The following is a 27,126-nucleotide window of genomic DNA, read 5'->3' on the forward strand; positions in this document are numbered from 1 at the left end:
ATTTTGAGTAAGCGGCTCTTGATGCCAAAAGTGCAAGTGAAACGAACTACTTCCATTACCAGACTTACCTACTTCGGATTTTGAATTTTTGCCGTTAATGTATATGTTACTATATCTGCACTATTTGGGACATGTTTTTGTTCCTGTCGTTCTTTAATAATCGGTATCTAACTAATTCTTTGTTGCCTAACCAAACACAACCATCAGTTTTCAGTGTAACATAGCTTTATTAAAAATAAAAAGCATGTATTTTTCACAGCCCATTCACCGAAAAACTACATGCAGAAACCTTCCATTACGTGTCTAAACATTCACTCCAAATCATAACAAAAAACACATTATCGAAGGGTCGGGTTTTGCTTCTGTTGAGTTAATATTCATGAGTTATATTATCTGCACTCTCTGGTACTTATGTTTGTAGCGGTCTTTCTTAAGTCCGTCAATATTCAGTAATTTACTCAAATTGCAACGTCAAAATTGCAATTGTTGCTCAATCAAAACAATCAATACGAGTTTTCAGTGTTATACAGTGTTAATAAAAATAAAAATAAAAAAGCACGCAACAACAGCCATTCACCAAAAAACACATAGAGGATCTAATTTCAAATATATTTAGTTACTGTCTGAATGTTGAACGGAAAATACAATAGGCAAAAGTTGCCAAAACTGTCAAACAAATAATACTGAGTTTAAGGTTTCATTATGAGTCAAAACATTCGCTCCAAACTATAACATGCAGCACATTCTTGGGTTTTGCCGCGTTAAACAGTACACAAAAAAGTTGGCTTGTAGGCAATCAAAAGGTTTCAAACTGCAACAACAGCCCCCTCGTATCTTGGTTCATCCAGATCCATAAAAAGCGACCAAGAATCTGAAACTGGATCAAAAACTTCCACTGATCCAGTTTGACCACTGCAACATATTCAAGTGAAATAAGATATGAAGACAAACAGCAGGATCAACTGAAAAGGCTTAAACAAAACTGTAGATTAAGATTCCAACTCACGATGAGTTTTGTCCACCAATGGCATAAATCTTTCCACCAACAACACAAGCACCATGGAAAGCCCTTCCAACATTCAGAGAACCGGCATATGCCCATTTGTTGGCAGTCAGGTCATAATACTCAACAGAGGACATTGGGTGTTGGCCATTCCAACCACCTATAAGTTAAAATATTTTACCAGTGTTTACTGCTAGCTGTTATTCACTAAAGCAATCATCAAATGACGTTGTGTCCTATATTAATTTGGCTTCTGGTTAAGCTTATATTTGTTTAATACTTTTGGGGGTTAAGAACCTAAAACTAATTTTTAGGCCAAATTTGATATGGCCATGGCATATGAAAAGATTGCCTTGCATAAAATGACCACTGACTGTAAAAAACAATGCTTCAATATATGACAGTGGTTGCCAACCTGGGGTTAAACCCCCTAGCAGTCAATTCGATGGTTCTAAGGAGTCCATGAAGACAAATAATTATAGGCATATTTCAACTAAGGATTTGAGGTGAGTTTATTTTGCTAGGTGAAACAAATTGTAGCAGCACAATTGCGCTAAAATATTCACCAAGCCATTTCTTGAAAACTTTGAAAAGTTCTTGAAATATGCTATAAAATAGTTTGTATTCATGGACCCTCTTAAGGTAAACTTAGCTTAGCCCAGGACTGTATTACCCTAATATATTACTGAGAGGGGTCGGAAGCTATCAAACTGTTGTGAACCACTGGTCCATGAGACACGACTTACCGATGGAATAAATCTTTCCATCATAAAGCACACTGGCCAGACCCCATCTTCCCTTCTTCAGCCGAGTCATGTTTTGCCATTGTCCGATTCTGAAGTCGTAAAATTCACAAGCATGGTTTTGTTGTGAGGAACCACCGATGCAGTACAAAGTATCTGCAACAAGATCAAGCTAATTGATTGACTCAATACTTGGTGTAAAGTGATCTTTTTTGTTTCAAGTGTAGTAACTAAACAGGCTTTAGTTTTATCAGCTAGAGCTGGTTCATGTGTTTATGTGAGTGTTTAAGGTGGTACTTTTGCTTAACAAAGAGACTGGATGTCCTTTAACATGATTAAATAATAATCACCAATTATGAAAACTATAGAAAAACACCATCTTACTTTGGTGTGCAATCATACGGAATCCGCTTCTAGTATGCAGCATGTTTGAATGCTTGATCCATTGAATAGAGCCAATATCGAATTCATCAAATGAGAACAAGGGTTCATCATTCAGTCTTCCCCCAGCAACATAAATGCTCTCTGCAAAATATATATATAACTGGTCTGCCTGTTAACATCGTTTGATGCAGAAAAACTCGCACCTCCCAAAACAGCTGAAGCAAGACTGTCCCTTGGTTCCAGCAGATCAGGCAATATTGACCATTCTGTCGGGTCATTCATGTCCAGAGTCTCACAACTTCTATGTGAGTTGTTTCCGCAGGCATCCTCCGCACCACCGAACACAAAAATCTTTGTTCCAACTTTGACGGCTGTTGTTTCACATCGGCCCACATTAAGTGACTTTGAAGAAACAAAATATAAAAGGTTAAAGCACAGCCAGATATTTCACAACCAACTTATATTTAAGTTAAAACAAAATGTATTTTTTAGGTAAGCATAGATCAGTTCCTTCCTAACTGGGGTCTACAGTCTCTTGTGTCATATTATATTACAGTTTTATTTGATGTTAAAGGTTTAGATAGCTGTATCAAAAGATACAAATTTGCACTGAACATGTATTGAGCATTATTCCCATGTTTTTAACAAATCACAAGTTACAAAAGAAACAGATTGTTTCAGCATGATTAAATTGTTAACAGCTTTATTTGGCTAAAACACATATTCAGCTACTTAAATATTTTTAAATTGGTCAAAAATGAAAAGGAATGGTTAAAAACATATCATTAAAAAGTATGGCAACCAGTAAAGTAAAGAAACAGAATAAAAAGCACATAACACTTTTTTATCAATTTACATCTTTTTATGTGTAAACAAACTTTCTCAAAAGTATAGATTGCCTGAAGTTACATTATTGCCACTATCTTGTACAAAACAAAAATCAATCTAACTTACAGGCAAATTGTGATGTTGTTTTGTGTTAATGTCAAACTTCACACAGTCGGTTTCAGCCCCGTCACCACCGACAACAAGAAAGGCATTCGTCGGATCTGGAAACAACAGTGAAGCGATAACACACCAAGATGCTTGGAAACCACAAAACCCACAAAGTTAAGCTTAAATGGGAGTCAATGTGTTTTTTCAGTCGACACAAACCAGTTTATAACGAACAAGCGTTTCGTCCACCAGGTGCATATTTAACAAATTTGTCGTTCAACTGGTGTAATGCTAAACACAATACTAGTTGTTGTTTTTTCATTCATATTATTTATTGCTCATAACATTCATTGCTCTGACAAAAATCTACCATTTTGGTGTGCGAAATGTCAGCAAAAAACGGGTTTTGAAAAAACACTGAGTATTTTGTTTAGCATTACACCAGTTGAATGACAAATTTGTTAAACAAACTAGCTTGTTAGTATCTTACTGGGTTTGCTTGGTGAGAAATGAACTGCATCACAATTGGATTTCATCTTGTACTTGTAAACTTTTTTATAAACTCACACAAAAGCTCATAACTAAAAAAACGTTGTTAAGACTGATAACAAATTTGCAGTAAACACCAAATTCTTTGCACAAACAAGCAATGTGGCATCACTAGCAGTGCAGAAACTAAGTTCTACTGGATGTACATTGTAAAGTTTGTCATTGGAAAAGTCTAGACAGGACGTTATGTACAGAGCAAACATGTCTTGTGTTAACGCTTGTGTAAATATGCTTATTCCATGTCAAACACAGTACAAAATTTTACTGCTTTGGCACACAAGTAATAAAATTGCTTGGCTTTGAAATGGGTTTAAATTTAATTAATCATTTCTGTTTATTATACAATATAAGTAGGATCTTACCCAGCAATATTTGTGAACTTGTTTCATCATTTGAAATTCCAACCCTTCGAGATGTGCTCATACCTGTGTAAAGAAACAGAATATTAATTAACAAACAAATAGGCAAACGTCATCATCTGAACCTGTAAGAGCAAAAAAGTTGGCCTATCTTTAACCATTGTGGCAGTGCATGGCTTGTCCCGGTGTATGTTACAATATACAATAAAGACACAATTTATCTCGAGTGAACAAAGCTTACCTTCACCGAAGAGGAGTTTAGGGTTTGTTTCATCGCTCGAATTTGCGAAAAATGGTTGTCGACCTGAATTTGCAATTTCAGCACAGATTTCTGAGTAACTTTTGCTTTTGCCTTGTTGTAGTTTTGGTGGTGTGTTATCATCTGAATGGCCATGTATTGCAGCTGCACCCAAAACAATAAATTTATGCATAAATGAATTAAGGTGTCCATATAATGACATAAAGAGCAGCGGTTCCCAAACTTTTCTAAAAATTTTGCCTGGTGGACCCTTTGTAATTATTCTGATAATTCGCGACCATATAAAAATCAAAGAATGCTATTGGAAAAATGCACAAAACACACCAACAAAACAAAATAGCAAATTCGCTAACTAAAGACTAATATAAAACAGACATTACACCCAAGAAAGCTTTATCAACAAATTAAAATCATTGCCGTACATTGTGGACCCTCCAAAAATGACTAATTCTCATGGCAGACCCTCGTACGGACCTCAGTTTGGGAACTGCTGATACAGAGAGATATACCTATTGGAACTTGATTTGAGTTGAGTTTATTTCGCTGGGTGAAACCAATCGTAGCAGCTGCAGCACTACTGCGACCTGGTAATTTCGGGTGAGTTTCATCCTCGGAATTTCCAACAAATACTGGTCGGTTTGAATTTGCAATTTCAGCAGAGATTTCTCTGTTACTTTTGCTTTTGCCACTAGGTTGTGCTTTTGGAATTGTTTCATCTTCTGAGTTTTTTGCACGGTGTTGGTTTTCTAAGAGCATAGAACATACTAACAAGTTAAAAAGCACAATTTATCTCAAGTAAACAATGCTTACCTTCACTGAAAAGAAGTTTAGGGTTTGTTTCATCGCTCGAATATACAATTTCATCATCAATTTTTAAGTAATGTTTGGTCACCAAATGAGCTGCACCCAAAATCAAGAAATATATGCATAAATGAATGAAGGCATCCATATAATGACATATAGAGAGATATTTACCTATTTCAGCACTTTGAAAAGTGATTTCTGCAGAACTTTTGCTTTCGCCACTGGGTTGTTGTTTTGGTATTGTTTCATCTTCTGAAGTTTCAACCATTGCATGATGTTGGGTTTCTAAGACCATAAAACATACTAACAAGTTGAAAAGGTGTCCACAGAATGTCACACATACACATAAATATACCTGCTGGCAGTTTTGGGTGGGTTTCATCACTTGAATCAAAAGTGGGACCTGGTGAAGCATCTGCAAATACATTTCACATAAGCAGAGACATGTCATATAAAAGCACTTGCTTCGGTAGCATTACATTTCAAGAGAGAAGAGATTTCCGTTGCAATGGATTTCAAAACAACCATAAATGAGACTTTTTGTATGGCATAATGTGTAACAGTAATTCTGATGAGTAGGAACAGCAAAAAAATGTTACAGATGCCATATGCCATAAGAAGTAATGACTCAAATGTGTGACATGTTACATCTGGGCAAACTATTTTGGTGGGGCAACCTATAATTGTTAAATTATGTGTTATTCTTACTTGGTGCAATGCTTGGTTGGCTAGAGGGGCTTGAATCATCAGATGACTTAACGTTGACATCTACAAACATAAGGACATGGCTGAATGGTGGAAGTATTTACACTTAAATGCAAAAAATACATGCCTTAGTGCAGGTGCAAAACCTGCAGCCACATGCAGTCGCGGTGACGAATGTAAGCAGCCATGAATTGATTAAAACTCTTACATATATATTTACATTTGAAAAACCAGTCTAAATGGACTTTACTGGGATGAAAATGTTTATCAAAGCATTGGACTTTTTGTAAGCCTATTGTTTGTAAATATTTGAATAAAGAGGCAAACAAATGATGTAACAGTATAAAAAAGCTGCAAAATGTGCGACTCAATAGATGGGATATTGAAAGATATATCCTATTTCTTTACATTAGTAATGTATAACTAATAAACATGAAGACAATTAGCTTTACCAGGGAAAGAATTTTTTTTAAACAAATAGTAGACTGTCAGCAGGATTTTTAGTTCTTTTGTTAGTGCTTTACGGTTTAGTCTTGTGCACGATTCTTTAGCGCTGTTTGTTTTTAGATACTGATGATGCCTATTACTTGATGACTTCCGACTTTTAAAGTTTTCAATCGGTTAAGACAAGTAGTTTTACCTAACAAGCGCTTGCGGTAACTTTTAGTTGACTGTGATTCAGTAGAATTGCCACCAATTGTATCCACTTCCTCTCTTTGATATAGCAGCGGTGGTTCAATGTCTGCAATAATAACAGATGTCACACCACACGTTTTCACCAAGTACACAATTACCAACTTTGGTTTTGCGCTGCCTGTTGTGGGTTTTCTTCCCGTTCCGCCTCAAACCTGGGCAGGATTTCACTTCCAGTAGCTAAACATGAAAAACACAGTTTGGTTTTGTCAATGCAAATTTCTGCCTGGTTAAAATAGAATGAAATTTGCCACATAAACACATGCCAATATATCCTATTTGTAAATTAAACATAAAAATTCCCTTGAGAATATACTCTTTAGTATTTGCTGTGCTATACATGTCCCATGTGTGTCTTACAACAGTTCAAAAATCTGCAATAAAAAAAAACAGCAAATACTTCTATTTTTACTAAGACACTATAAATTAAAAAGCCACATTGAAATGAGGCCTATTAAAAACTAATAGTACAAATTTTTCTTTCAATCAAAACACATAAGTCTTACTTTTTTCTCTTGCTGACCCATTAAAGTGTATTAGTGGCATTAAGGAGATGTTTTAAATTTATTGTGTAGCAGGAAAACTCACTGTAAAACATTCCAGTTTCAGAAGAAAATGTGTGAAGTGGAACAGTAGGTTTGTGTTCAGCTGCAGGATGCTTGATTTCCATTTCCTTGACAGCATCAGTGACTTGTTGTGAAATAACTGCTGGGTCTTGTTTGGCAAGATGTTGTTGGAATTCATCTCGAACTTCCAGCATGTCAGGTCGGTTAGTGGGGTCCTGGTCCCAACATCTGGTCATCATCACCTCCATCACTTCAACTATCGCTCTGTCACTCTCACTACACATCAGTTCCTGAATTGCTTCACAATTTGGACGAACTCCTTGCTCCAACATATGTCGAAAGTCTTGGTAATCTTGAACTGATGGAAAAGGTATTTCTCGAGTTAAAGTCATGCAATATATCAAGCCACAGCTGTAGGTGTCTTGTTCCTTCTTCGGTCTGGCGTCGTGCAAAAGCTTTTCAGGAGCTGCATAAATCCAAGTCAGCGCTGGTCTTTCTCTGTTTCTCGGCAACTGTATCGTTGTGGACCCAGTGTAGCTTGCGGTTCTCGCGCTACCAAAATCAGCTATCTTGCAGTGCAGATCACATGTTAAGAGGATGTTTTCTGGTTTCAAATCTCCGTGAATCATTCGCTTTTTCAGTGAACAATTGTGAATAAATGAAACTCCACTTGCAATTTCGGAATTTATTCGAAGCCGAAGAGCTACTCCGAGGTCCACAAACTCATCAAGTAACAAGGTACACAAATTTCCACCTTCGTAGTATTGCATCACAATGCCCATTGAGCCAGGCCATTTGGTGTATCCAAAAACAGTCGCTATGTTGTCATGGCGAGATTGAAGCAACATATTGTATTCATGCTTAATTCTGAAAAAAGCAAACACTCAGAATTTAAACAAAGTCACATTTATTTTCAGAAATGTTTGTTTCTTGCTAATTTTAAAACTATTAGATGAATGACTTTTGTTAGAATTTGATAGACAATAATTTTACTCACAATAAATTGCTAACATAGCGCCTTTGTCGTGAAAACACAAAGCCTAAATAAATTAAAACCATTTAAGATTAGTTGGTAATAGGATATTAGGTTCACTAAACCTATACAATGTAGCTGCAGCATGTTTCAGCCACAATTGTGCCCTTCACTGTTTTGCGCTCCATACTGTTTGCACAGCTAAACAAAACATTGCACAGCTATTGCTGACTTGGTGATGGTTTTAGTTCTTTTGTGTTATAATGTTTTTTGTTTCACCGAACAAAATAAACTCAACTTAAGTACGACAGAAACTTTAGCCAAAATACATTAATTATATGTTGAGTATTACTTGCACAAACTTTGTTCTTACTTTTTTTCAATGAGCAACTTTTCTCTTTCCCCGCCCATGACTTTGAAACACTTGATGGCCACATATTGATTGCGTCGATGAAATCCAAGCAGAACGCAACCGAATCCTCCCTGGCCTAACTTGCATAAACCAACATCACAGAGGATTTGCGATGGATAGAACTCATGGATCTACATAGATATTTATAGTCATAGCCAGGATTGAAAAAAATAAACAAAAAAGGTGAAAAATAGAATAAGAAAGTAAATTGTTCTCGTAGTTTTAGTAACAATCTCACCTATTGCTTAAATTTACATTTGTTAAAGTTTTATATGTTGAGCATCTATTTTTTGGTCGCTCGTTTGAGATTAACTGGTGCTTTTTGTCCATTATTGTTTTATTATTATACAATTTTTTTCTAAATCATGTTCAGGTTACTTAGCTCTCTGGTGGCAGACATATATATGGACTTTAAAATGTTAAAATACAATTGCCAGAACAGCTCTATAAATTTGATATCATGCTTAGCAGTAACAGCTTGTATATATGTGGACATGTACATGCTTCATTTATGTTTTGAGTCGAAAAATTTAAATTATTAATAGAAATAAAGTGCATATAGTTGATAACATAGTTAACTTACGAGCTGCTCTTTGGTTGACATCACATCGCCATTATCAAGAACAACTTGCAACTGCTTAAGTACATTTTCGAAACACAGTCATGCAACGGGCCAAAGTCAACTCCTTACGACCGCACGTGTGTGTACCAACTTCCTTCAACACACAGGTCGTTCCTCATTCAAGACTGTGCGGTCAAGGCTATGACGTCGACAACTTCAAGTGCACTTCGAAACAGAAGTTTTGCAAAGGGGAAATACCGAAATTTACCACACGTGTCAATTTGTTTGTTTGTTGACTTGTTAAGTCAACGAAGCAGGTTGTTTACCAGAGCTGGGTGATTTAGTTGAAATCAAAGGATCCGATGGCCGTCTCGTCCTTTCTGCTATTGTTATTTGCCTTGTCAATTTATTTACTTTTAAAACTTAATAATTCGCAAATGCAAATAAATATGACATCAAATTTATTGCATTTGTTAATTAAATATTTACCAGTACATGAAAGATGCAAGAAAATACAAGAGAAAGTCCCGTATATGTGTAAGTGCAATTCTGGGGTTAACTTGCGGCCCGGCCTATCGATTAAAGATTGTGCGGCCCGCAGAGACGCTTGGATATCAAATGTACTGAAAAACGAGTCCAATTATTATATATTTTGGGGTAGATTATTGGACCCACTGCTATTTTTCTGCGTCCTGGCAATAATGCTGCTAGAATCAAATGCGAATTTTACTTGTTAACTTAATATACTATATGCAACACAGCAAAAAAGGTGTTATATAAAGGTGCGGCCCGCGGTCTATTCATGGTAATATTTGAGCGCAATTGTGCTGCTACGATTTTGCCCAGCAAAATAAACTCAACTCAGCTCAATTGTATTTAGCCCCACAGTGACAAAGGTTGCACACCCCTGATCTAGTAGCTGCAAGTTTACTTAAGTATTTAGCTGGTGTTCAGGTTAGTTGGGTTAAACCTGGTAATGTTCACTTCTGCTTACAACAAACCACCCACTGAGTCCTTTGCTGTTGTTTTATTTTTACAGGGTTTGTTTGAAATATAGCGAGGCACCAAAACAACATGAAAAGTTGCGCGACATAGTTATGCAGGCAAACCACCAATTTGTCAAAATATTTCGATGTTTTTAAGGGATTTTTTTCGAGAAAATAAAACTCAGCAAGGCCAACAACTTTCCGCACAAATGTGCAACAGGCATCAGAATGCATTGTGGGAAAATTTTCCCTCGAAAACAAAACTGACAAGTAAATTCTCTCTGCGAGGAGACACAAAAAATCAAGGACGTCATAGATCGAAATGTTCCAAAAAAACATATGAATACCTTTTTTTTAAACATACTTTTTATCACCAGTTTTATACATTTCAATTAAAAACTTTTTTTTGAAATAATTATCAACATTTTTGCCAAAATTATTCGAGCATACAAAACGAATAGTGAAATCAAGCAAGCCGAAATACAGGGCAATCTTTTCTGCCACATTTTGTTTTTCAAATCAACACTTTTTCAAACATTTTTCTGAAGGCAGGGTTGTATGCAACCAACACAAAGTCTGTTTGAATCGCACAGGAAATGTGAAATATATACAGCACTCAACAAACATAACACACATCACTGTCAAATTAGGTGGTTAGGTCTTGAATGAGTTTGAGCTGAAATTTTCTAAACAAAATTATACATGTTTATGACATTAACTTTGAAAAGCAACTGTCCAGTTTTTACTAAATAGTCGGTTTTCTAATTATTTCTATGTCCAAACAGCGGTGACAAGGTTTCAAAGCGAACACAAAAACTGTGTGGTGACACAACAAAAAAAACGAACAAACAGACCAGTGGACACACAAAACAACAAACACACATTTACTCAGGCACCAACAAGCACACAACAATATACAAACAACATAAATTTGCCTAAACTTTTCACTTTAGGAATTTTCATGTTTCAAAACTAGCAACTAAATGAGCCTTAATGCAGGCAAATGGAAATCCTTCGAAGGAAGCTACCTTAAATTTAAAAGCTGCATGTGAAGTGTAGTATGACACCACTAAATTTAAGGTATAATAAAGGTGAAAAGGACTTGTTTTTTATACTCATGGGGCTAATCTCCCTCTCAAGACACTATGTGTACAATATTTACAAGAGTATGCGTATTAGGGCAGCATGGAAAGTCATGCAAACAGGACAAACAGATATAGATGTATGTACATGGGGCTTTAGCAAAGGTTTAAGGGAAATAAATATATGTATATACATGGCGGGGGTAGGGGGTAATATGAACAAAGAAATAATGTGTTCCTAAATGAAAACAAAAATATACATTCTTAACGTGACATACAACAAAGCAGAGCAAATGCTGCCGTGAATGCAAATACTTTACTTGGGTTTATTGTGGCTCTGTGCTTACACAGATTCAGTATTTCAGAAATCTTTTTTAGCCAATAGTAAAAACATGTAGGATATAGTTTGATTCTGTTTTCTTTACAATTGAAAAATGTTGTAGGCATAGTTTTGATGTTTATCATATCTTACATAAACTACTTAAATTTCACTAACAATTTAACAGCAAACTAACTCAGCATTGAGCAAGAGAATGCATGCTTTGAAGAAAGGAAACATGCATATCATTGTACACAAATCTCAGGCAAGCGTAGCGCCAAAAAAATACATGCAAACTACAAAAATAATCATCACTAGAAAGATATTGTTTTTATGTTTTTTGTAGGAGAGGATATTTATCGAGAGTTGGCCTTCGGAGGTCGTCCAGTCAGCTCTTTCTCAAGGTCAGTGTCCATCAACTGTATGTGTTGCTCGAATGTGCCCGTTTGCTGGCATTTGTCCAAACCTTGCTTGTGGAATTTGGGGCAGAACTTTTCAAAGTTGGGTGAATTTTCATCACATGACGGATTCTCGAACAATAGCTTGCCAATTTCTAACAAACAAATGGCAGTTTTAGATTTTTTAGTTGATTTTACTTGTAACATTACAAAATTTGGCAATCATAACCCGAGGAAATTTTTTAACTTTTTTTTAACAAAACAGAAATAAGTCGTCAAGCAAAAAAATGTCAGTTTAGAATTTCTATTCCATATATTTAAACTTTAAATCAGATTCTCCCAGCTCATTGCTTGGTAAATGAAGACTATAATGAACCTTATCCTTATTGATTCAAATTTACTAAAACATTAAGTCAATCTTTCTTATGAATTCAACATACTTATATTTTGCCAATGTGCCATCTTATAGATATGTAGTTGAATGTGACAATAAAAACTTGGCAGTCATAACCCAAGGAAATAACTTATTAGGCAGTCATAAGGGGTTATTAAACAGAAAAAAGTTGTAAAAGAACATTAACAAATGAAACAGATTCATACCCCACTTAAAAATGTAAACAGACAAAGAATGCAGTGTATTAATTAATTAAGTTTGGTTTTCAAATTAGTTTTGCATGAACAGGCTTGTGCAAGCTGATCACAACAATGAAAATGTTTGACATATGTTTGCTTTTTTGTTTACAAATTTTTTTACACAAAGCCACATCAGCTGGTTTAGCTGGCAAATGTCGGGCCAGTACAAAGCAGCAAATAATTACAGAGCGGTGCAGTAACAACTGACCTAACACGCCGGTGTATACAGGAAATATTACCATAATAAAAACAAAGGATATGATGCATGATATTAAAAGCTACAGGCTTACTTGGAGGTATATGATGTAATAACTTAGTTGCAATGAATTATGTTTACAATAGAAAGCAATAATGGTTATAGATTTAAATAATAATCAAACAAACAAACTGTTAACATACAATAATGCAAAAAGCAGCAAAAGTATTGGTTATTGAAAGCAACATGAGTACTTAGGAAATTAGAAATTAATCTTAATTGCCAGCTAAACTAGCACAATTATTCTTAAAACAGCAATTCTTGAAACACAACCATTGCAACATGTGTGCGAATTCAGATAGGATATTAAACATCCAAATTTGCAGGAACATGTGTACATTTTCGTTTGACAGAAGCAAAATTAATTCTGCAAACCTTTTTCAATTCCTTTCAGCTGACTTTCCACACTGTCACTGTACAAACTGGTGGACAGATGTTTGGTGGGTGACAAACTTGAAACAAAACTTGATGTGTAACTTCCAAAGCTTCCATCTGAAACAATGCATGCAGTGTGTTATTACTTGGTCAGGTATCTTCCATTGTTATGGTATCATAATGATTATTTAAGTGGTTAACGCATGTTTTCTTACATTACAATGCAACATAAAAACTGTGTGTTAGCATAAAAACAATGAATCATTATTTGTATTAAACAATAATATTAGTTAAATAATACTATAAGTTTCAAAACATTGTAACAATGTATAACACAATTGAAACCCCTATGAAGGAATAATTTCTAAGCATGTGTTTGTTGGGATTTTAAGTTAGCATGTTAGCACAAAAATATAGTCATACACTTTTATCTATTTTTGTGCTTGTCATGAAATAAGTATAAACTCTGCCCTGTGAAAGTGCAAGTTTGAACATAATATAGTGTGCATGCATTTGCTTACCATTGTACAAGGATTTGTTGGTGTCAACAGGATTAGCCAGAGAGTTTTCACTTTCAAGTACTTCGTTATGGTGGATCGGTCTGCAAACAGATAATGTAGAAAGTTGAAAAATATGCCTTGCTCTACTTTGGTTTGAAAAACACCAGTATCAACCAAACTTATATCATATCTAATGTGAAACCTCATATCACATTCACACTTTATTGTTTGTGTTAATCAACTTGTCAGATATTTTAAAACACCAAAAATAATTCAAAGCTTCTCTATAGAAAGTTTGGCAAAACATTCGATACAAACTCTTAGTCGTGAATTAAAGTGTTTACATTCCTGTGCTTTATTGTAAGCTGTGATTTGTTAAAGTTAACACAGACAATAATTTGTAGTTACACAACCAGTTTCCAAAGCTGTTTTTGGCAACTAACACCTAAACACACAAAAATATTTTCATTTCATACCTGAAGTGTGTCATAGCAGATGGTTGTAGAATGCACGGATCGGACGGATTTTGCTTCTCGCTGTAAACAATGTCGACGGGACGGATTCCAGCAATCGCTTGCCACATGTTTCCAATTCGAAGTGAAGTCTTCCATGCTTCGTTCTCGGTCACACAGTCGGCCAAACCTTTGGAGTTCTCCTGAAAGTTGCGGGAGTCGTGAGGAAACGTAGAGGCTTGATCTTCTGGATGTGGAACAAGGAAGTCATCATCCTTGTCATGATCATCCGTTGCCATGTCAACTTGAAGCATGAGAGGGTTTTGTTCGTCTGTGTCTGTTACAAACTCGATGACACTCCGCACCAGCCCAGCAACATAACACGCATCATCGTCCTCATCTTTAGAAGTGACGTCGCACGACGCTTGCAGCTGGAGAAGTTGTTTGATGTCTGGGATCGGGTCCAAGTTGCCGCATCCAAGCCACTGCAAGTCAGAGGCGAACAGAGTAGATGTGACATCAGTAAAGAAATCATCCATTAAGTATGATTTGTCACAGAAGTTGCCAAACATTCCCTTCTTTTCCTCCCCCCAGTCGGGCAATCCTGAATACACACGGTTCTGTTTCATGCCACAGAAAAATTTTGTCGGAGATCCGTAATCGATGTCCTGAGAATTTCTCAGCCAGATGCGTTTCCGTGACAACTCATCATCAGCTTTTCTGCTCAAAAGGTTGAGATCCTCCGATATCAGGTCGATCTGCTTGTGAAGCAATGCAAGATTGTCGGAAATACTTGAATCAAGCAGACATAAATTGACTTCATCAGAGTCCCAGGAACGTTTGAAAGTGGAACAGTAGAGACATAGAGATGCTGTACATTCCTTATTGCCATGGTTACCATCCTTGTGAAGATAGTTTCCATTTTCATCAGCTGGTTCCTGGTTGTCACCGAATTCAAGCGGGAAGTAGTTTTCTTCCGCCCAAATCGAGTTTAAAATACTCTCGATCTGTTGGGGAAGATTTTCATACAGACCGTCCGACTCATCACTGTCATCTTGACACTTTTGAAGATCGTTTTCTACCTCGGTGAAAATAGCTTTGTAATCCTCCCACAACTGTCCAGCCTCGTCAGACGGACTTGCATCAAGGTCGGGTGGACGATACATGGTTTCAAGCCGACTCACTGCTACACTGGGAGAAGATGCTTGGTTGTCGTCCCACAGAGAAGGGGAAGGACACCACAGCCAACTCTCGGACGCTGATTCACGATCCTCGTCACTAACTGCCTCATCAGATGACCCACCAGCATGTGGAGATTTATTCTGTGGAGATTTCTTTCCCGGCTCAAACTCAAGGAATCCTGACTGTGGGTCCCGAAACCACTTGCTTTGTAATTTAGGCTGCTCACATTCTTCAGGTGATGGGATATCTTGTTCTAGTGGAAGTTGCCAGCATTCGGTTGCCCCAAATCCATATCCACCATGAAAGAGATTTTCCGTGAAGGCAGAAGCCGCTGGTGCAGAATCATGCCAATGATGTTGCTGCTTTGCTCCAGGATTCCAAAGCCCTGCTGTATTACGCATAACATCCACTGGTTTAGATGCTTGCTGTGTTGACTTCTGGGTTTTCGATGATGATTTTCTGCCTGTTGTTTTATTTCTTCTGTCAAACTTATGTTGGTGTTTCCATGTGTGATTGTGTGAAGATTTGTAATCCGATGAATTGATATTTTGCTGTCTGTGGTGGCAGGCTGGTTTCTGCAGGAACTTGTTGGTTTGTGATTTGTTTCCTTGTGTGCGTTTTGCCGAAGTGCAACTATCCTCAGACACAACAGCTGGCTTGTTACGACGCCGTTGTCTCGACATTCGCATACGACTGTTGCTGGCTTGTGGTTGAGGAATTGTTGCAGGGTTGCGACCAGTTTTCTGTTCAGTGTCATCTTTTTTAGTGTTTTGTATTTTTCCTGTAAACCTGCAAACACAGTAAAAAGTAAATACGCTGCTCTATTACATAATCTAAAGCTGGCTTTGTTTTTGACACTCAGCAAATTTAGTGCTGATAGTTTTAAAGCCCATAATTTTTAAAGCCCACACATTCCTCCAAACTACAGGTTTTAAATGGAGGGGGTACGAAATAGACCTGGCATAATGTGAGGGTTACGAAATAGGGTGCCAAATAATGTAGTTTCATTTTATCTGTGACAAAGTTTCAGTATGGTTGAGAACATTTATCTAATTACACAAATAAAACAGCAATCATTATAAAATACAATTCAATTGACCGTTGTCAAATCTTGTTGACAAGGTGTATTAAGAAATGTTACAAAGTTAGCTTAAGTGGCATAAAAGCAACAAAGGTTTAGAACCACTGCTGAATATAATGTTTTTGACTTAAAGTCGGCTTACAGTGTTTTTGCAGTTCCTCCCCAAACAGTTTTGGCAACTCCGCTAACACTTGTAGTTGCTCCACCAGAGGCGGCAAAGAGTGAAGGGAATGCGTCCTGATATTTTTCACGTTGTGTGTTGGGCAACGACGTAGATCGCTGCTTCTTGTTGGCGTGTTCCTCATCTGAACTTGAACCTCCTTTATTTTCTGCAAAAAAGTAAAAGCATGAAAAAAATCTGCTTATATTGTTTCACCTCATATTTTACTACGCGAGGAAAGTTTCCAGATGTTTTGGTTCAAATCATCAGGAAAAAACTAATGCTTAAATATCTTCTATATATTTTTTTTTGGTAAAATTGAAACTTCATGTTAAACTAAAGGAATATGTTCATTTACCATTTTAAAACCTGTAAGTTTATAAAATGTGAGGACAAAAGTTCAATAGTCTGAAGTATTTAAAAACTGCAATCATAAAAACATGGTGGATTTGAAAAAGCCCATGATAAGATGACAAGGAAGTATTGAAATGCTCTACAACCATGCTGTATAAACTGTCCAGTGTATGTTCTTATACAATACAAACCATACAGCAATACAAATGAGTAAATTTATTTGTTTGAGTTAGGTGTGAGAGGTATTATTATTTTTATGGGATTATTAAATCTGGCTTGTCACAGCTTGATACAATGCCATATTCAGGTACTTAATATCATGTCACAGCACAGGTATAAACACCAATAGGCATATTTGCTAATGACAGATTATCTTAATACCGTGCGTAGTTCTTTAAAGATTATCCAATCATGCCAAGATATACACATGTAATGACAGCAATGACAATAAATGGATTACAGAAGTATGACCACAAGAGCATGTCTAATAATAGTTGTGCAGCATGTGTAATGCTGAGCAAGACGTTTGTCATGTTATGGACTTTGGCACTGTATGACATACAAGTGCAAATATGTGTAGAGTGTAGGGTATGATGTATATGGGTGACGGCATGTCACAGTGCTTCACACCTACAGACGTTATACCACCACTGCAATACACAACAATAGAAGCAAACATTTATAAGCTATTTTGATGTATTGTTTTAAAATACAAGCCAATACAACTGAAACACTAAGTTGTTATGTTGGACAAGGAGTATATTCACTTATTAATACAAATCAACTGTGACAAAAGAACACGGAAAATCTGTCAAAACAGCTATATATATTTTTAGATTGAAAATATTATTTAGAGGAATCTGTCACTATTTAGGGGTTGTGCTCAGGACAGATACTGTAGACAATAGACATGCACACAATCCAGGCACAAGTGGTAAATAATCCACTGAAGAGAGATTGTGTGCTAATCCACCTTCTGTGGGGCATCTATGTTGTCTGTTGCGCAAAAGGAAGTACCGGCTTACAAAGGAAACAATTGAGGAGAATTTGTAAACAAGGAAAATAGCGCCTTAACACAACTTCCTTCTACATCCGATGTATAGTAAGGGGAAATGGCTGACAAGTTGCATGTCAAACTATCTGGGCCAACTTAAATGTTGGTACATTTACACATCAGTCGATAAACTACCGTAAGAAGCTAAGGCACAAATAGAAATCAATTTCAAATCAAATTTCCTGAAGTGTTTTTTAACTTTATCCAGCAAAAATCACCAGGACAGCCAATCTACATAAACATGTGTGGCTGTTTCACTTCATAAATGCACACATGTATATTTCTACAGAACAGTTTCAGTTAAATGTACTATATATGTAATATATATCACTACCTGATAAAATGTTTAGTTTATTCATTCTGGAGCAAAGGTTTTCAATGAGTTTTTTAATCGCCTCATCATTGAGTACATCATCGTTATTCTTATCCACAGCTGAGAGAAGACATTCAATGGCCATTTCCTTTTTCAGTGACAACTCGTCACCAGCCGTAAAGGAGTTGGTGCGTTTGTTGTATTTGTGTTTGGGTTTTCTGAAAAAATTACGTATAAGAAACTATTTAATAAAGCAAAATTTCATTCTTTCCAAAACATGAATACAAGTACAAACAAAACTTGATTTTTAAAAACTGTGCCTATACAGATATCTTATAAACCAATGCTCACACATTACACACAATTCTCATGGCAGATAATATGGATTAAACTGAAACTTTTAGTATTATATCGTTTATCGATAAACACAGAATAATTTAAGTACACTGAAAGCATCAGTTTAGCATATCAATTTTTTAAAGAGAATGTTTATTATTATGATAAAACTGCAAAACATGCATGTCAGATTTTTGTGGGCATAAACCTTACTGAAAATTCACTGAGAAAACTATGATCATGTACGTACCGATTTTTAGCGCCTGGCAATTTGGCAAATATGCTTTCCTCTTTTTCAGCGAGATGAAGGTCGTCAGTGTGACGGGAGTTTAAGAAAATGTCGAGAACATGATGAGTAAAAATGACAGCATCAATTTTGTGGAGTTCAAGTTCAGAAGCAAGCCACGTTTGAAGAGAAGCAATGTTGGCTTGAGACATTGTTTCTAAGATAAAATATCGAGGTTACTTAACCAAATATCCAAAACATTTAGTGCCATATAATAATTTGAATCATACCTTTAAAATCCATTTTAACACATCAGTTGAGCAGTAACAGAAATCGGGTAGTAGGGAAGATCGGTATTAATATCCAGTGGTCTGTTTGTGCACCACCAATACTTGTAGTTACGTAATAGCATGGTGATGCAAACAATTACAAGTAACAGTAAACTGGTGAAGACCTGTTAGGTCATAATTCTAGGCTTGATAAGCACACAGGGCACAAACCTAAACAAAAAAAAAGTTTGGTTATTGGTACTAACCAATATGAACACACTTATGTGTGGAGTTATTACATAGTACACTACGTTGCAACATAAATGATGAACACATGTTTATCAAATGCACTGATTATAATTTATATTTTTGTATTTCAGTTTCTGTTAATTCTCCAAGAAATAATATCTGCTCTTAGATTTAGTAAACATTTTCTCAGAATGAGCTGGGTTTGATTTTCTGTAGTATTTAAAAAAAAACTTTTCTAAAATAGGTCTGTTTCATAGAGGATTTAAAAAATATACAAAAATCTGAACGCAAATGGTTGAATACATCTGGCAACTACGGAATGTAACACCTTTTGTTCATACACATGCTTAACGCTATCAGCCTATCTAAATAACAATGGCTGATCAGCTGATAACTCAGCAGCAGATAAAAAGATAAATCATTAGAAAGATTGCGAACTTAAATTAACCGAAGTCTATTATAAAACGACGCTAACACACTAAACGTCTAAACTCGTAAAGCTGTGAATCTCGCACATATTTTCGATATCGCCGTCGCGACGTAAACAAAGGGGTAACACTAAAAGAAGAAAAACGGAAAAGCGGGAAAAGCAGGAAATCAACACTAAAAGCAGAAAAGAAAGGAAAAGCAGAAAAAAGGGAAATTTGTGTTTTCTAAAACAGGGAAAAAATAATTCCAGAAAAACAGGAAATGAGTAAAATTTCTTGTTTCATTACGAAAAGCAGAAAAACGGGAAATGTTTCTTTATTTGTTTTTTATACCTTTCTAATGGGCTACTCTAAAATACGCAATCTACGGCTATAAGGGTCAAGGTGAGGGATTGTAATACAAATAACTTTATAATTTAATTTAGATACCTTTTGGACCTAATTTTCTTAGTGTTAACATGTGGCACCATACAGTGCTTAGTACACTTTCAACACATATGAGAATATTAAGTCCAAACTGGGAATCTAAAACTAAATTATAGTGTTATTTTTATTATAAACCTTTACCCAGACCCTAAAAGCCCTAACCATCAACATTTTGTAGATTGCGTATTTTGGAGGAGCCCCTTTCTAACTCGTAAAAATCATTTGAATGTGATCTATTAGTGTTCTACATCGATTGTGTGTTGTGTCCAATACTAAAAAACAAGAAATGTTTTTTATTTGTTTATTTCCCGTCTTTTCTGTATTTTGACACAATCAATGTAGAACGCTATTAGAACACTTTCGAATGGTTTTTAAGAGCTAGAACGGCAAAAAAACAAATAAAGAAACATTTCCTGTTTTTCTGCTTTTCGTATTTTAAAATCTTATGAAACAAGAAATTTTACTCTTTTTCTGTTTTTCTGGAATTATTTTTTCCCTCTTTTAGAAAACACAAATTTCCCTTGTTTCTGCTTTTCCTTTCTTTTCTGCTTTTAGTGTTGATTTCCTGCTTTTCTGTTTTTCTGCTTTTAGTGTTACCCTAAACAAAGTCATAAAACATAAAAACACAAAAGACAGCGAAGTTGAACCGTTGTTCTCAGTAGTAACCAAAGGTCATGCCAAAAACCTCGCTACAGCGACTTCGCATCGAGTCATGACGCATTCCCCGCCTACAAATATGACGCAATCTCGTGACTGGTGTTTCGCAATCGTGTCTTCATCATTGTGATGCTACAAAACGTGTTTATTCTACTTTCGATATATATTTAAGTCCATAAATTGAATTTTGGTATTTTTCAGCGTTTCCTAATCGTAATTCCATAAACGCACTGAGCGACAACGTATCTGTTTTTAAACTTTTGCCTTCGACTACGATTGGCTGGCCTGCTTTCATAGCTCCCCTGTCATGCGCACAACCTAGCAATTATAATTTATACTTAACGTAGTCCCTTCGTTCTATGGGTAAGCCATATTCCAGAAGTGGCCAGGAAAATATATCAGCTTCCCAATTTTGATTTTTTCGCTTTGTTTCCAACACAACTTCCTGAACACCAAGCGACAGACAAACAGGAACTATTCTACAATTAAGCCGCTCGACAGACACTGTGTAACCAGCTTGTTTGTCCACAAAACAAATGACGAAACTTGCATCATTTACATACTCCATGAAAATTCGACGTCAATACTCCAAGACGTATTGTCTGGCTCTTGACAAGATTTGTCCTAAATGACCTCACTAAAATGACGTTTTTGCATGTTTTTACACAGTGACTAAATTCACACAATACACACGTCAAAAGACTGGTTACCATCCATTCAAAAATGTCACAAACATTAAAATAAAATAAAAGTTTTGACAAAGATTTTTTTGCAGACTGAAAATCCCATTGGACACTAAAACATTTTTTCTGTTCATATTGTTAAAACATAGTCAAAATATTGCATGATAAAAGAGTTTGTTAACAGTAAGAAAAAGGTTGAATAAATATGATGTGTTTTAAACAAAAAAAAATGATCCAGTACAGAATTTGTTCCATAAAATCATGATCATTTTGGTTGTTGAGTGTTTTGAACAAACTGAACATTGTAAGAACCAGTTTCTGCGTTTTGTTGCATCTGAAAGTTATTCGTTGACAAACCGAAAGGTTTTAAAACCATGTTTCCCAACTCCTTCAGTTTTCCTGAAACACAAATTTGATCAGTGATTATTTTGAAAACAAACAAACACCCAAAGAAATGTTTTCTCTTATATTTTAAATGTGTCTGGACACACATGAAAGCTCCCTGAGTCCACTATGGACCACTACGAGCATAAGATACACATATTGTAGCCACTGGCCACACACAAGTTTAAGGTCAAGCAAAACTGCTTCTTTACAGATTTGTTTTTTTAATCATTTAACATACCCATCATTTCTTCTTTCATTTTTTCATTTCTCTCATTAATCTGCTGGGGTAATCTCTTTAAAAAGATATAGTAAGTATTATGTTTCAATTAACTCAAATTTCACAAAAAATTCAAGATATCTTAGCACAACCATTCACAGAAAATATTGCTTTTTAAAAAAACATTTACACTTAGTCATGTTAATTTCAGTGCTTCTTCAATTATCTCATTTAACCAACATTTAACATAACAATTCTTTAGGTAAGTAGAACTTTTTAATTACTTTTCTTAACATACCATGCATGCCTCTCTGGCTTGCTGTACAGATGGATCAATTTCTATCACCGCTTTATAGTCCCCTAAAGCTTCATCAAGTTTTTCAGTGTCTTCATATAATTGTGCTCGCCGCAATAAGACTCTTACATATTTCGGGTTGAGCTCAATGGCTACATAAAAAAGAACATAAACAAAGGCATGTAAAGACTTCGTTGTCCGACTAAACATCATCATTTAGACATACCTTCTGAGCAATCTTTAATCGCTTCTTTATTTTTATCCTGTAAAAAAACCTGCTTTAACATTTTTTTTTACATTACGTTACACAGTTTATGCAGAAAGTCTAGTACTTGAGAATTAGCAATACTACACTTACCATATTCTTGTAACATGCAGCTCTATTGGAAAACAAAACCGACCGTTCAATTTTAAAACATTTTGGACATCTCTGGAGACCTCTAGTGTACAAATCATGTGCTTCTGTGTATTCTGAGCAAAAACATAAAATGACAAGTGTTGTGAAATTTATGCTAACCAATAACTTATGCATACTCTGTTGTTTAAATTGTTCATTGCCATCCTTTTTGAATTCCAGAGATTCCTTTTTCAGGTCCTAAAACGCACAAAGATGACCACAAGTTTGACTATAATCCTAACTGTGTGACTTAAGTGTGAACTTGCACCCCTGAGTGAATGCTTGTTTAGACTCATTTTAAGCTGAGCTCATATTTCAAAAGTTACATATTATTTACGTTGCATACACTTTGGATTACAACTAGAATGTTCTATTAATAAAGCATTCAACTGCTTCTATCCTCAATAACATACCTCTTTTTCCTCTTCGGTCAAACCCTCTTCAAATTCCTCATCCAAACAAGTTTTTTCAATTGCCTCCGTCATTTCCTCAACTTCAGGATCAGCATTTTTTGCTTCATCATTTACCCCGGAAGTCTCTGTGTTTTTCTGTTCGATGTCATTTACAGGTATTTCTGTTGCAAGATTTGGATCTGCAGTAGTTTTTTCCGCATTGTCTGCGAGCTTATTGTCTTTCTTGTTTTGTTGAAAATTGTTTGTTTCACATTCAAAAAATTCTTCATCACTGCCACATTTTTCTTCCATTTCAATTTACTTGTCCGATACTTTTATATTTAATTTTCATTTACAATCAATCAAAAGATTTTATTCCTGTAAATTTGTCATAGAATTTTGATCAATACCATGTTACTGTTGTAGAACCAGTGAAAAACAAGTGTATTTTGCTGATAAGAATGTTAAACCTTAGTAAGGCTTATACAAGAAAGAATGGCTGACAAACCATTAAGTAATACCAAATATTTATATTAACCTAACCAGCAGTAGCTAACAATAAATTACAAACGTAAAATTGAAACGCAAAACAACATATTTTCATTAAAACATCTAGGCACAACTTATTTCTTGAAATACAAGGTTAAAGGTCAAATCGGTTGTAAACAAAGATCGCTCGAATTTTTCCTTTTTCTTTTTTTCTTCACACGTGCTTTCACGTTTCAGCGAACATAGTATTTGTATGTAAGATACGACGTATTTTTGTGTAGCCTTTTAAAACAAATTATCATACAACTGCGTTTGTCAACAACTGTAATTTGCAATTTTTTTCCTTTTTTGTCATGTAGGATGTTACTCGCAACTTAACGAAATCAGAACAGTTGTTATATTGTTTTCTTATGCAACATGTTGAAATATAGAAAAAAAAAACGTTTTTTCTGACAATGCTGTGTGGTTTTTGTATTTCATTTCATGTTTATTAATGTGTACATTATTTAAAAATTTTTAAAGCTGCCAATTAGACAATGTAGACAAAATGCCCACAGTGATTGCAATTGACTGTTCGTTTTCCTTGAGCCAGTTATCAAACACTTCTGATGGAAATTCAGTTTCGAAGTTAAAGCTTGCAGGAATTTGCTGCCTTGAGATTATTGAGCGTTTGTCTGAAAAACTAAATCTGGAGCATTTTGCTATTGTGTCATTTTCATCTAACGTCAATGTTATTTGCGACTTTACAAGGGATATTTCCCAGTTAAAATCAAGCATTAATAAGGTACATGATCTACTTTCAGTTTTATGTATCGTTTATTCCACAATATAATTTGCCTTAAACAGTAGTTTATGGTCAGTTTTTACAATATGTTTTACAATGTTAATATTTTGTGATTTGTTTTAGTTAACGCTTGGAGACAAATCAACTTTCAGGCAATTTGTTTCAACCACCAACAAGTTCATCCGTAAGGAATGGGGTTGTATGCAGCCATGCAATATCATTGTCATAACAGATGGAAGATTGGATGGATTACAGGAAGCTTCACCACATGTAAGTCAGCCAAAAAAAACTGTTTTGTGTTCCTTTTGACCAAACCTGATAACAAATTTTGAGAAACCAATTTTAGGCATCTTCAAGTGCCACTGCACAACTGTTTGATTTCGACTGTCAACTTTATTTCTTGTGTCTCGAGACTGCTTCAAACATGAGAACAAGTGGCTGCTATGAGACTATGGAAAAAATCATGGAGCAAAACAGGGGTAAGCATTTGAACATTTAAAAGCAAAACAATTCTCAGAATTACCAGTTTTATCTGCTGAAACAGAGCATAGTAATTATTTCCATTCCACTTATTTGCAAATTGCTTTTTGTTGCACTTAATTGCAAACTTATCATAGTTGACATGGTATTCTGGTTATCTGAGTCAAGCCATCAAAAGTTGCGATCCACTAAAACATTAACTGTCAAGACTTACAAATTTGGTGTTGATTAGGACATGGATCCATTCACACTCTGTTGAAATCCTACAACCAACTTCCATCTGATATTTTACCAACGATCAAGAAATTTCTTGATGACAACTTTCAGTCATTCCACGCTGTGGTTCAGTGTGGAAGTTTAAAAACCAAGGTTTGTAAAAAAAACACTGTTCTTAAAATTTCCACAACAAATGAGATTTTGTTGATTTTGTGGTGTAGGTCACACTGTATCCGAAAGTGAATAAGGTTGTCACTTATGATGAAGAGGAAGACTTTGAAGAAATTCTAGAAATTGTTGGATTTCTAAACATTTCAGATCTTGGAAATGCTCCAGTGACGTCAAGGTAACGTTTTACTGATTGGGTCATGTGTTCTATACAGGATTGGTCTTATATGGGTTCAATTTTGTGCTGTGCTGCAATCGTTTAAATATAGTTCACTGATGATGGCATAAGCATTTGCCGAAACGTTTGAACAATAAAGCATGTCGCTTTTTAAGTCTAGTTGGACCGTTATTTTCCTCATTAAACTTGATAATAGACTTCTGTATATTGCTTCGTTTTAAATATGTTGGACAGTAAATTACATTAACTTGGTTTTTAATACTCAGTACTGGGAAGGAATTTACTTTAATTTTTTACATGTAGTTTATAAATAGGCACTTAATTAGCAGAAAATAACGTGTAAAGTTGATAATATACTCAATTGTACATGAACTTTTTATGGTTTAGCATTTACTATGTAGTCATAGAGGCATGAAAATGTTTTGAATTGTCATTGGGAGAAATTATTTGAAAAAGGTTGGGAACTACCGCTCTAAGCAATGTGTGTTTCATACCTTTTTTTAAAAAAATTAACTTCTTTTTTAGACACCTTGTTTTACCCATTGAAGATAAGAACCCAAACGACAGCACAGCAACAAAAACTCAACCCTGCTTTACTGTGTTGCTGCATGGAAGTCTAAAAACTGAAAACAAAGTTGCATTAGTTCGAGTTGCAGCAAACTCATTTGGAATTATTTCATCGTGGAACGACAACAAAACAAAGTCCAACCTGGTACTTTCCCTTTTCACCCCAGGGTTCACTTGCGTACCCTGGTTGGGTGACTTCAGATATTTGGGTCCAGCATCATTATTACCTGTCCCTATGACGACCAAAAAAGGTGGGACCGATCTTCCGACATTTCCTGCTCAGAATCGGAAAGGCACCAAGCGAAGTTATGCCCAACCAACAGTGGCATGGACGCGGCCAACTGGTTTGCAAACTGATGTACAGAAAATATTAAGAAGTGTCAAGAAACTTCCAGAAAAGTCTCAGGTTAGAGTTTCTTCTGCCATAATGTTTCGCTGTTTAAATATTTTGTTTTTCCTCATTTATCAGTTAAAATCACAAATCCTTTTTTTATATAATTCTCATGACAAATATGATTGGCCATATGGTCAACAAATGCAACATGCTCTATTGTGCATCACACTTTTTAAAACCATGCTACATTGTTATGTTGTCAAATTTATAGAGCTCTTCTGGCAATTGTTATTTTGTGTTAGGTGTTCTACAAAGATTTGAATAGATTAAGAAGAGCGGCGCTTGCATTTGGTTTTCACGAATTACTGGAAGGAATATCTCAGTTGTTAGAGAGGGAGTGTATACAACTGCCTGGAACAGCTCACCCCGAAGCAGCCCTACAATTGTCCCACGCTGCCCGAGAATTAAAAGCTTCCGTTAACTTGGGATACGATTATAATCTCGAACCCCTAAAAACAGATTTCAAATTCCATAACAGATGATTGCTTCACAAGACAAAAAAAACTCGCAAAAATGTTGTATTCTGTTTTTTTCACATCACTGGATTGTAAAGTAAACCTTTATTGTGCCTGTACAACTACACTCTGTTTTAATTTCTTGAATAATGTTGAATATGTACAACATGTTATTGGACTTGAATGCTATTTCAAACTTAAACTGAGTGATAGTTTAAACCAGGGGCATGCAATCTTTGTTACTGTGGGGCCAAATACAATTGCCAAAATTAGAGCGCGGGCCACACCTGGGTATAACACAAGGTGATTTTACTTTGTTGCATACCAAATATGCTTAACT

At 35.5% G+C, this 27,126-nt stretch overlaps 4 protein-coding genes across 5 annotated transcripts; 1 reads left to right on the top strand and 3 right to left on the bottom strand.

Moving 5' to 3' along the window:
* Positions 1 to 207: 207 nt before the first annotated feature.
* LOC145224594 (uncharacterized) lies at positions 208 to 9,323 on the bottom strand. 2 transcript variants are annotated; one of them, XM_080091133.1, is made up of 18 exons: positions 8,970 to 9,323; positions 8,348 to 8,517; positions 7,024 to 7,868; positions 6,541 to 6,615; positions 6,383 to 6,484; positions 5,746 to 5,805; positions 5,393 to 5,452; positions 5,209 to 5,322; positions 5,044 to 5,133; positions 4,818 to 4,979; positions 4,216 to 4,377; positions 3,978 to 4,040; positions 3,085 to 3,179; positions 2,334 to 2,532; positions 2,131 to 2,271; positions 1,750 to 1,902; positions 1,007 to 1,163; positions 208 to 912 (listed from the first exon to the last, which is right to left on the bottom strand). In XM_080091133.1, exons 1-18 carry the CDS (start codon positions 8,988 to 8,990, stop codon positions 807 to 809), a joined length of 2,775 nt encoding a protein of 924 aa, XP_079947259.1. In that variant the 5' UTR covers positions 8,991 to 9,323; the 3' UTR covers positions 208 to 806. The 2 variants fall into 2 exon arrangements, with proteins under 2 accessions (XP_079947259.1, XP_079947258.1); XM_080091132.1 differs by having other exon boundaries at positions 4,743 to 4,979; positions 8,970 to 9,322.
* Positions 9,324 to 9,960: 637 nt separating this feature from the next.
* Positions 9,961 to 19,180, bottom strand: LOC145224760 (uncharacterized). The gene is made up of 8 exons (XM_080091342.1): positions 18,946 to 19,180; positions 18,680 to 18,872; positions 18,115 to 18,311; positions 16,355 to 16,541; positions 13,974 to 15,920; positions 13,519 to 13,598; positions 12,998 to 13,114; positions 9,961 to 11,888 (listed from the first exon to the last, which is right to left on the bottom strand). Exons 1-8 carry the CDS (start codon positions 18,956 to 18,958, stop codon positions 11,692 to 11,694), a joined length of 2,931 nt encoding a protein of 976 aa, XP_079947468.1. The 5' UTR covers positions 18,959 to 19,180; the 3' UTR covers positions 9,961 to 11,691.
* Positions 19,181 to 21,592: 2,412 nt separating this feature from the next.
* On the bottom strand, positions 21,593 to 23,443 carry LOC145224763 (tetratricopeptide repeat protein 1-like). Its single transcript, XM_080091345.1, has 7 exons — positions 23,077 to 23,443; positions 22,801 to 22,861; positions 22,625 to 22,737; positions 22,493 to 22,529; positions 22,270 to 22,418; positions 21,993 to 22,047; positions 21,593 to 21,766 (listed from the first exon to the last, which is right to left on the bottom strand). Exons 1-7 carry the CDS (start codon positions 23,365 to 23,367, stop codon positions 21,633 to 21,635), a joined length of 840 nt encoding a protein of 279 aa, XP_079947471.1. The 5' UTR covers positions 23,368 to 23,443; the 3' UTR covers positions 21,593 to 21,632.
* Positions 23,444 to 23,836: 393 nt separating this feature from the next.
* LOC145224762 (integrator complex subunit 14-like) lies at positions 23,837 to 26,957 on the top strand. The gene is made up of 7 exons (XM_080091344.1): positions 23,837 to 24,328; positions 24,452 to 24,598; positions 24,675 to 24,807; positions 25,041 to 25,177; positions 25,246 to 25,370; positions 25,896 to 26,343; positions 26,574 to 26,957. The coding sequence occupies exons 1-7, from the start codon at positions 24,092 to 24,094 to the stop codon at positions 26,811 to 26,813; spliced, it is 1,467 nt and encodes a 488-aa protein (XP_079947470.1). The 5' UTR covers positions 23,837 to 24,091; the 3' UTR covers positions 26,814 to 26,957.
* Positions 26,958 to 27,126: the final 169 nt, after the last annotated feature.

This window comes from Phallusia mammillata, chromosome 4 (genome assembly GCF_965637545.1).
Source record: "Phallusia mammillata chromosome 4, kaPhaMamm4.hap1.1, whole genome shotgun sequence".
Taxonomy (NCBI): Eukaryota; Metazoa; Chordata; class Ascidiacea; order Phlebobranchia; family Ascidiidae; genus Phallusia; species Phallusia mammillata.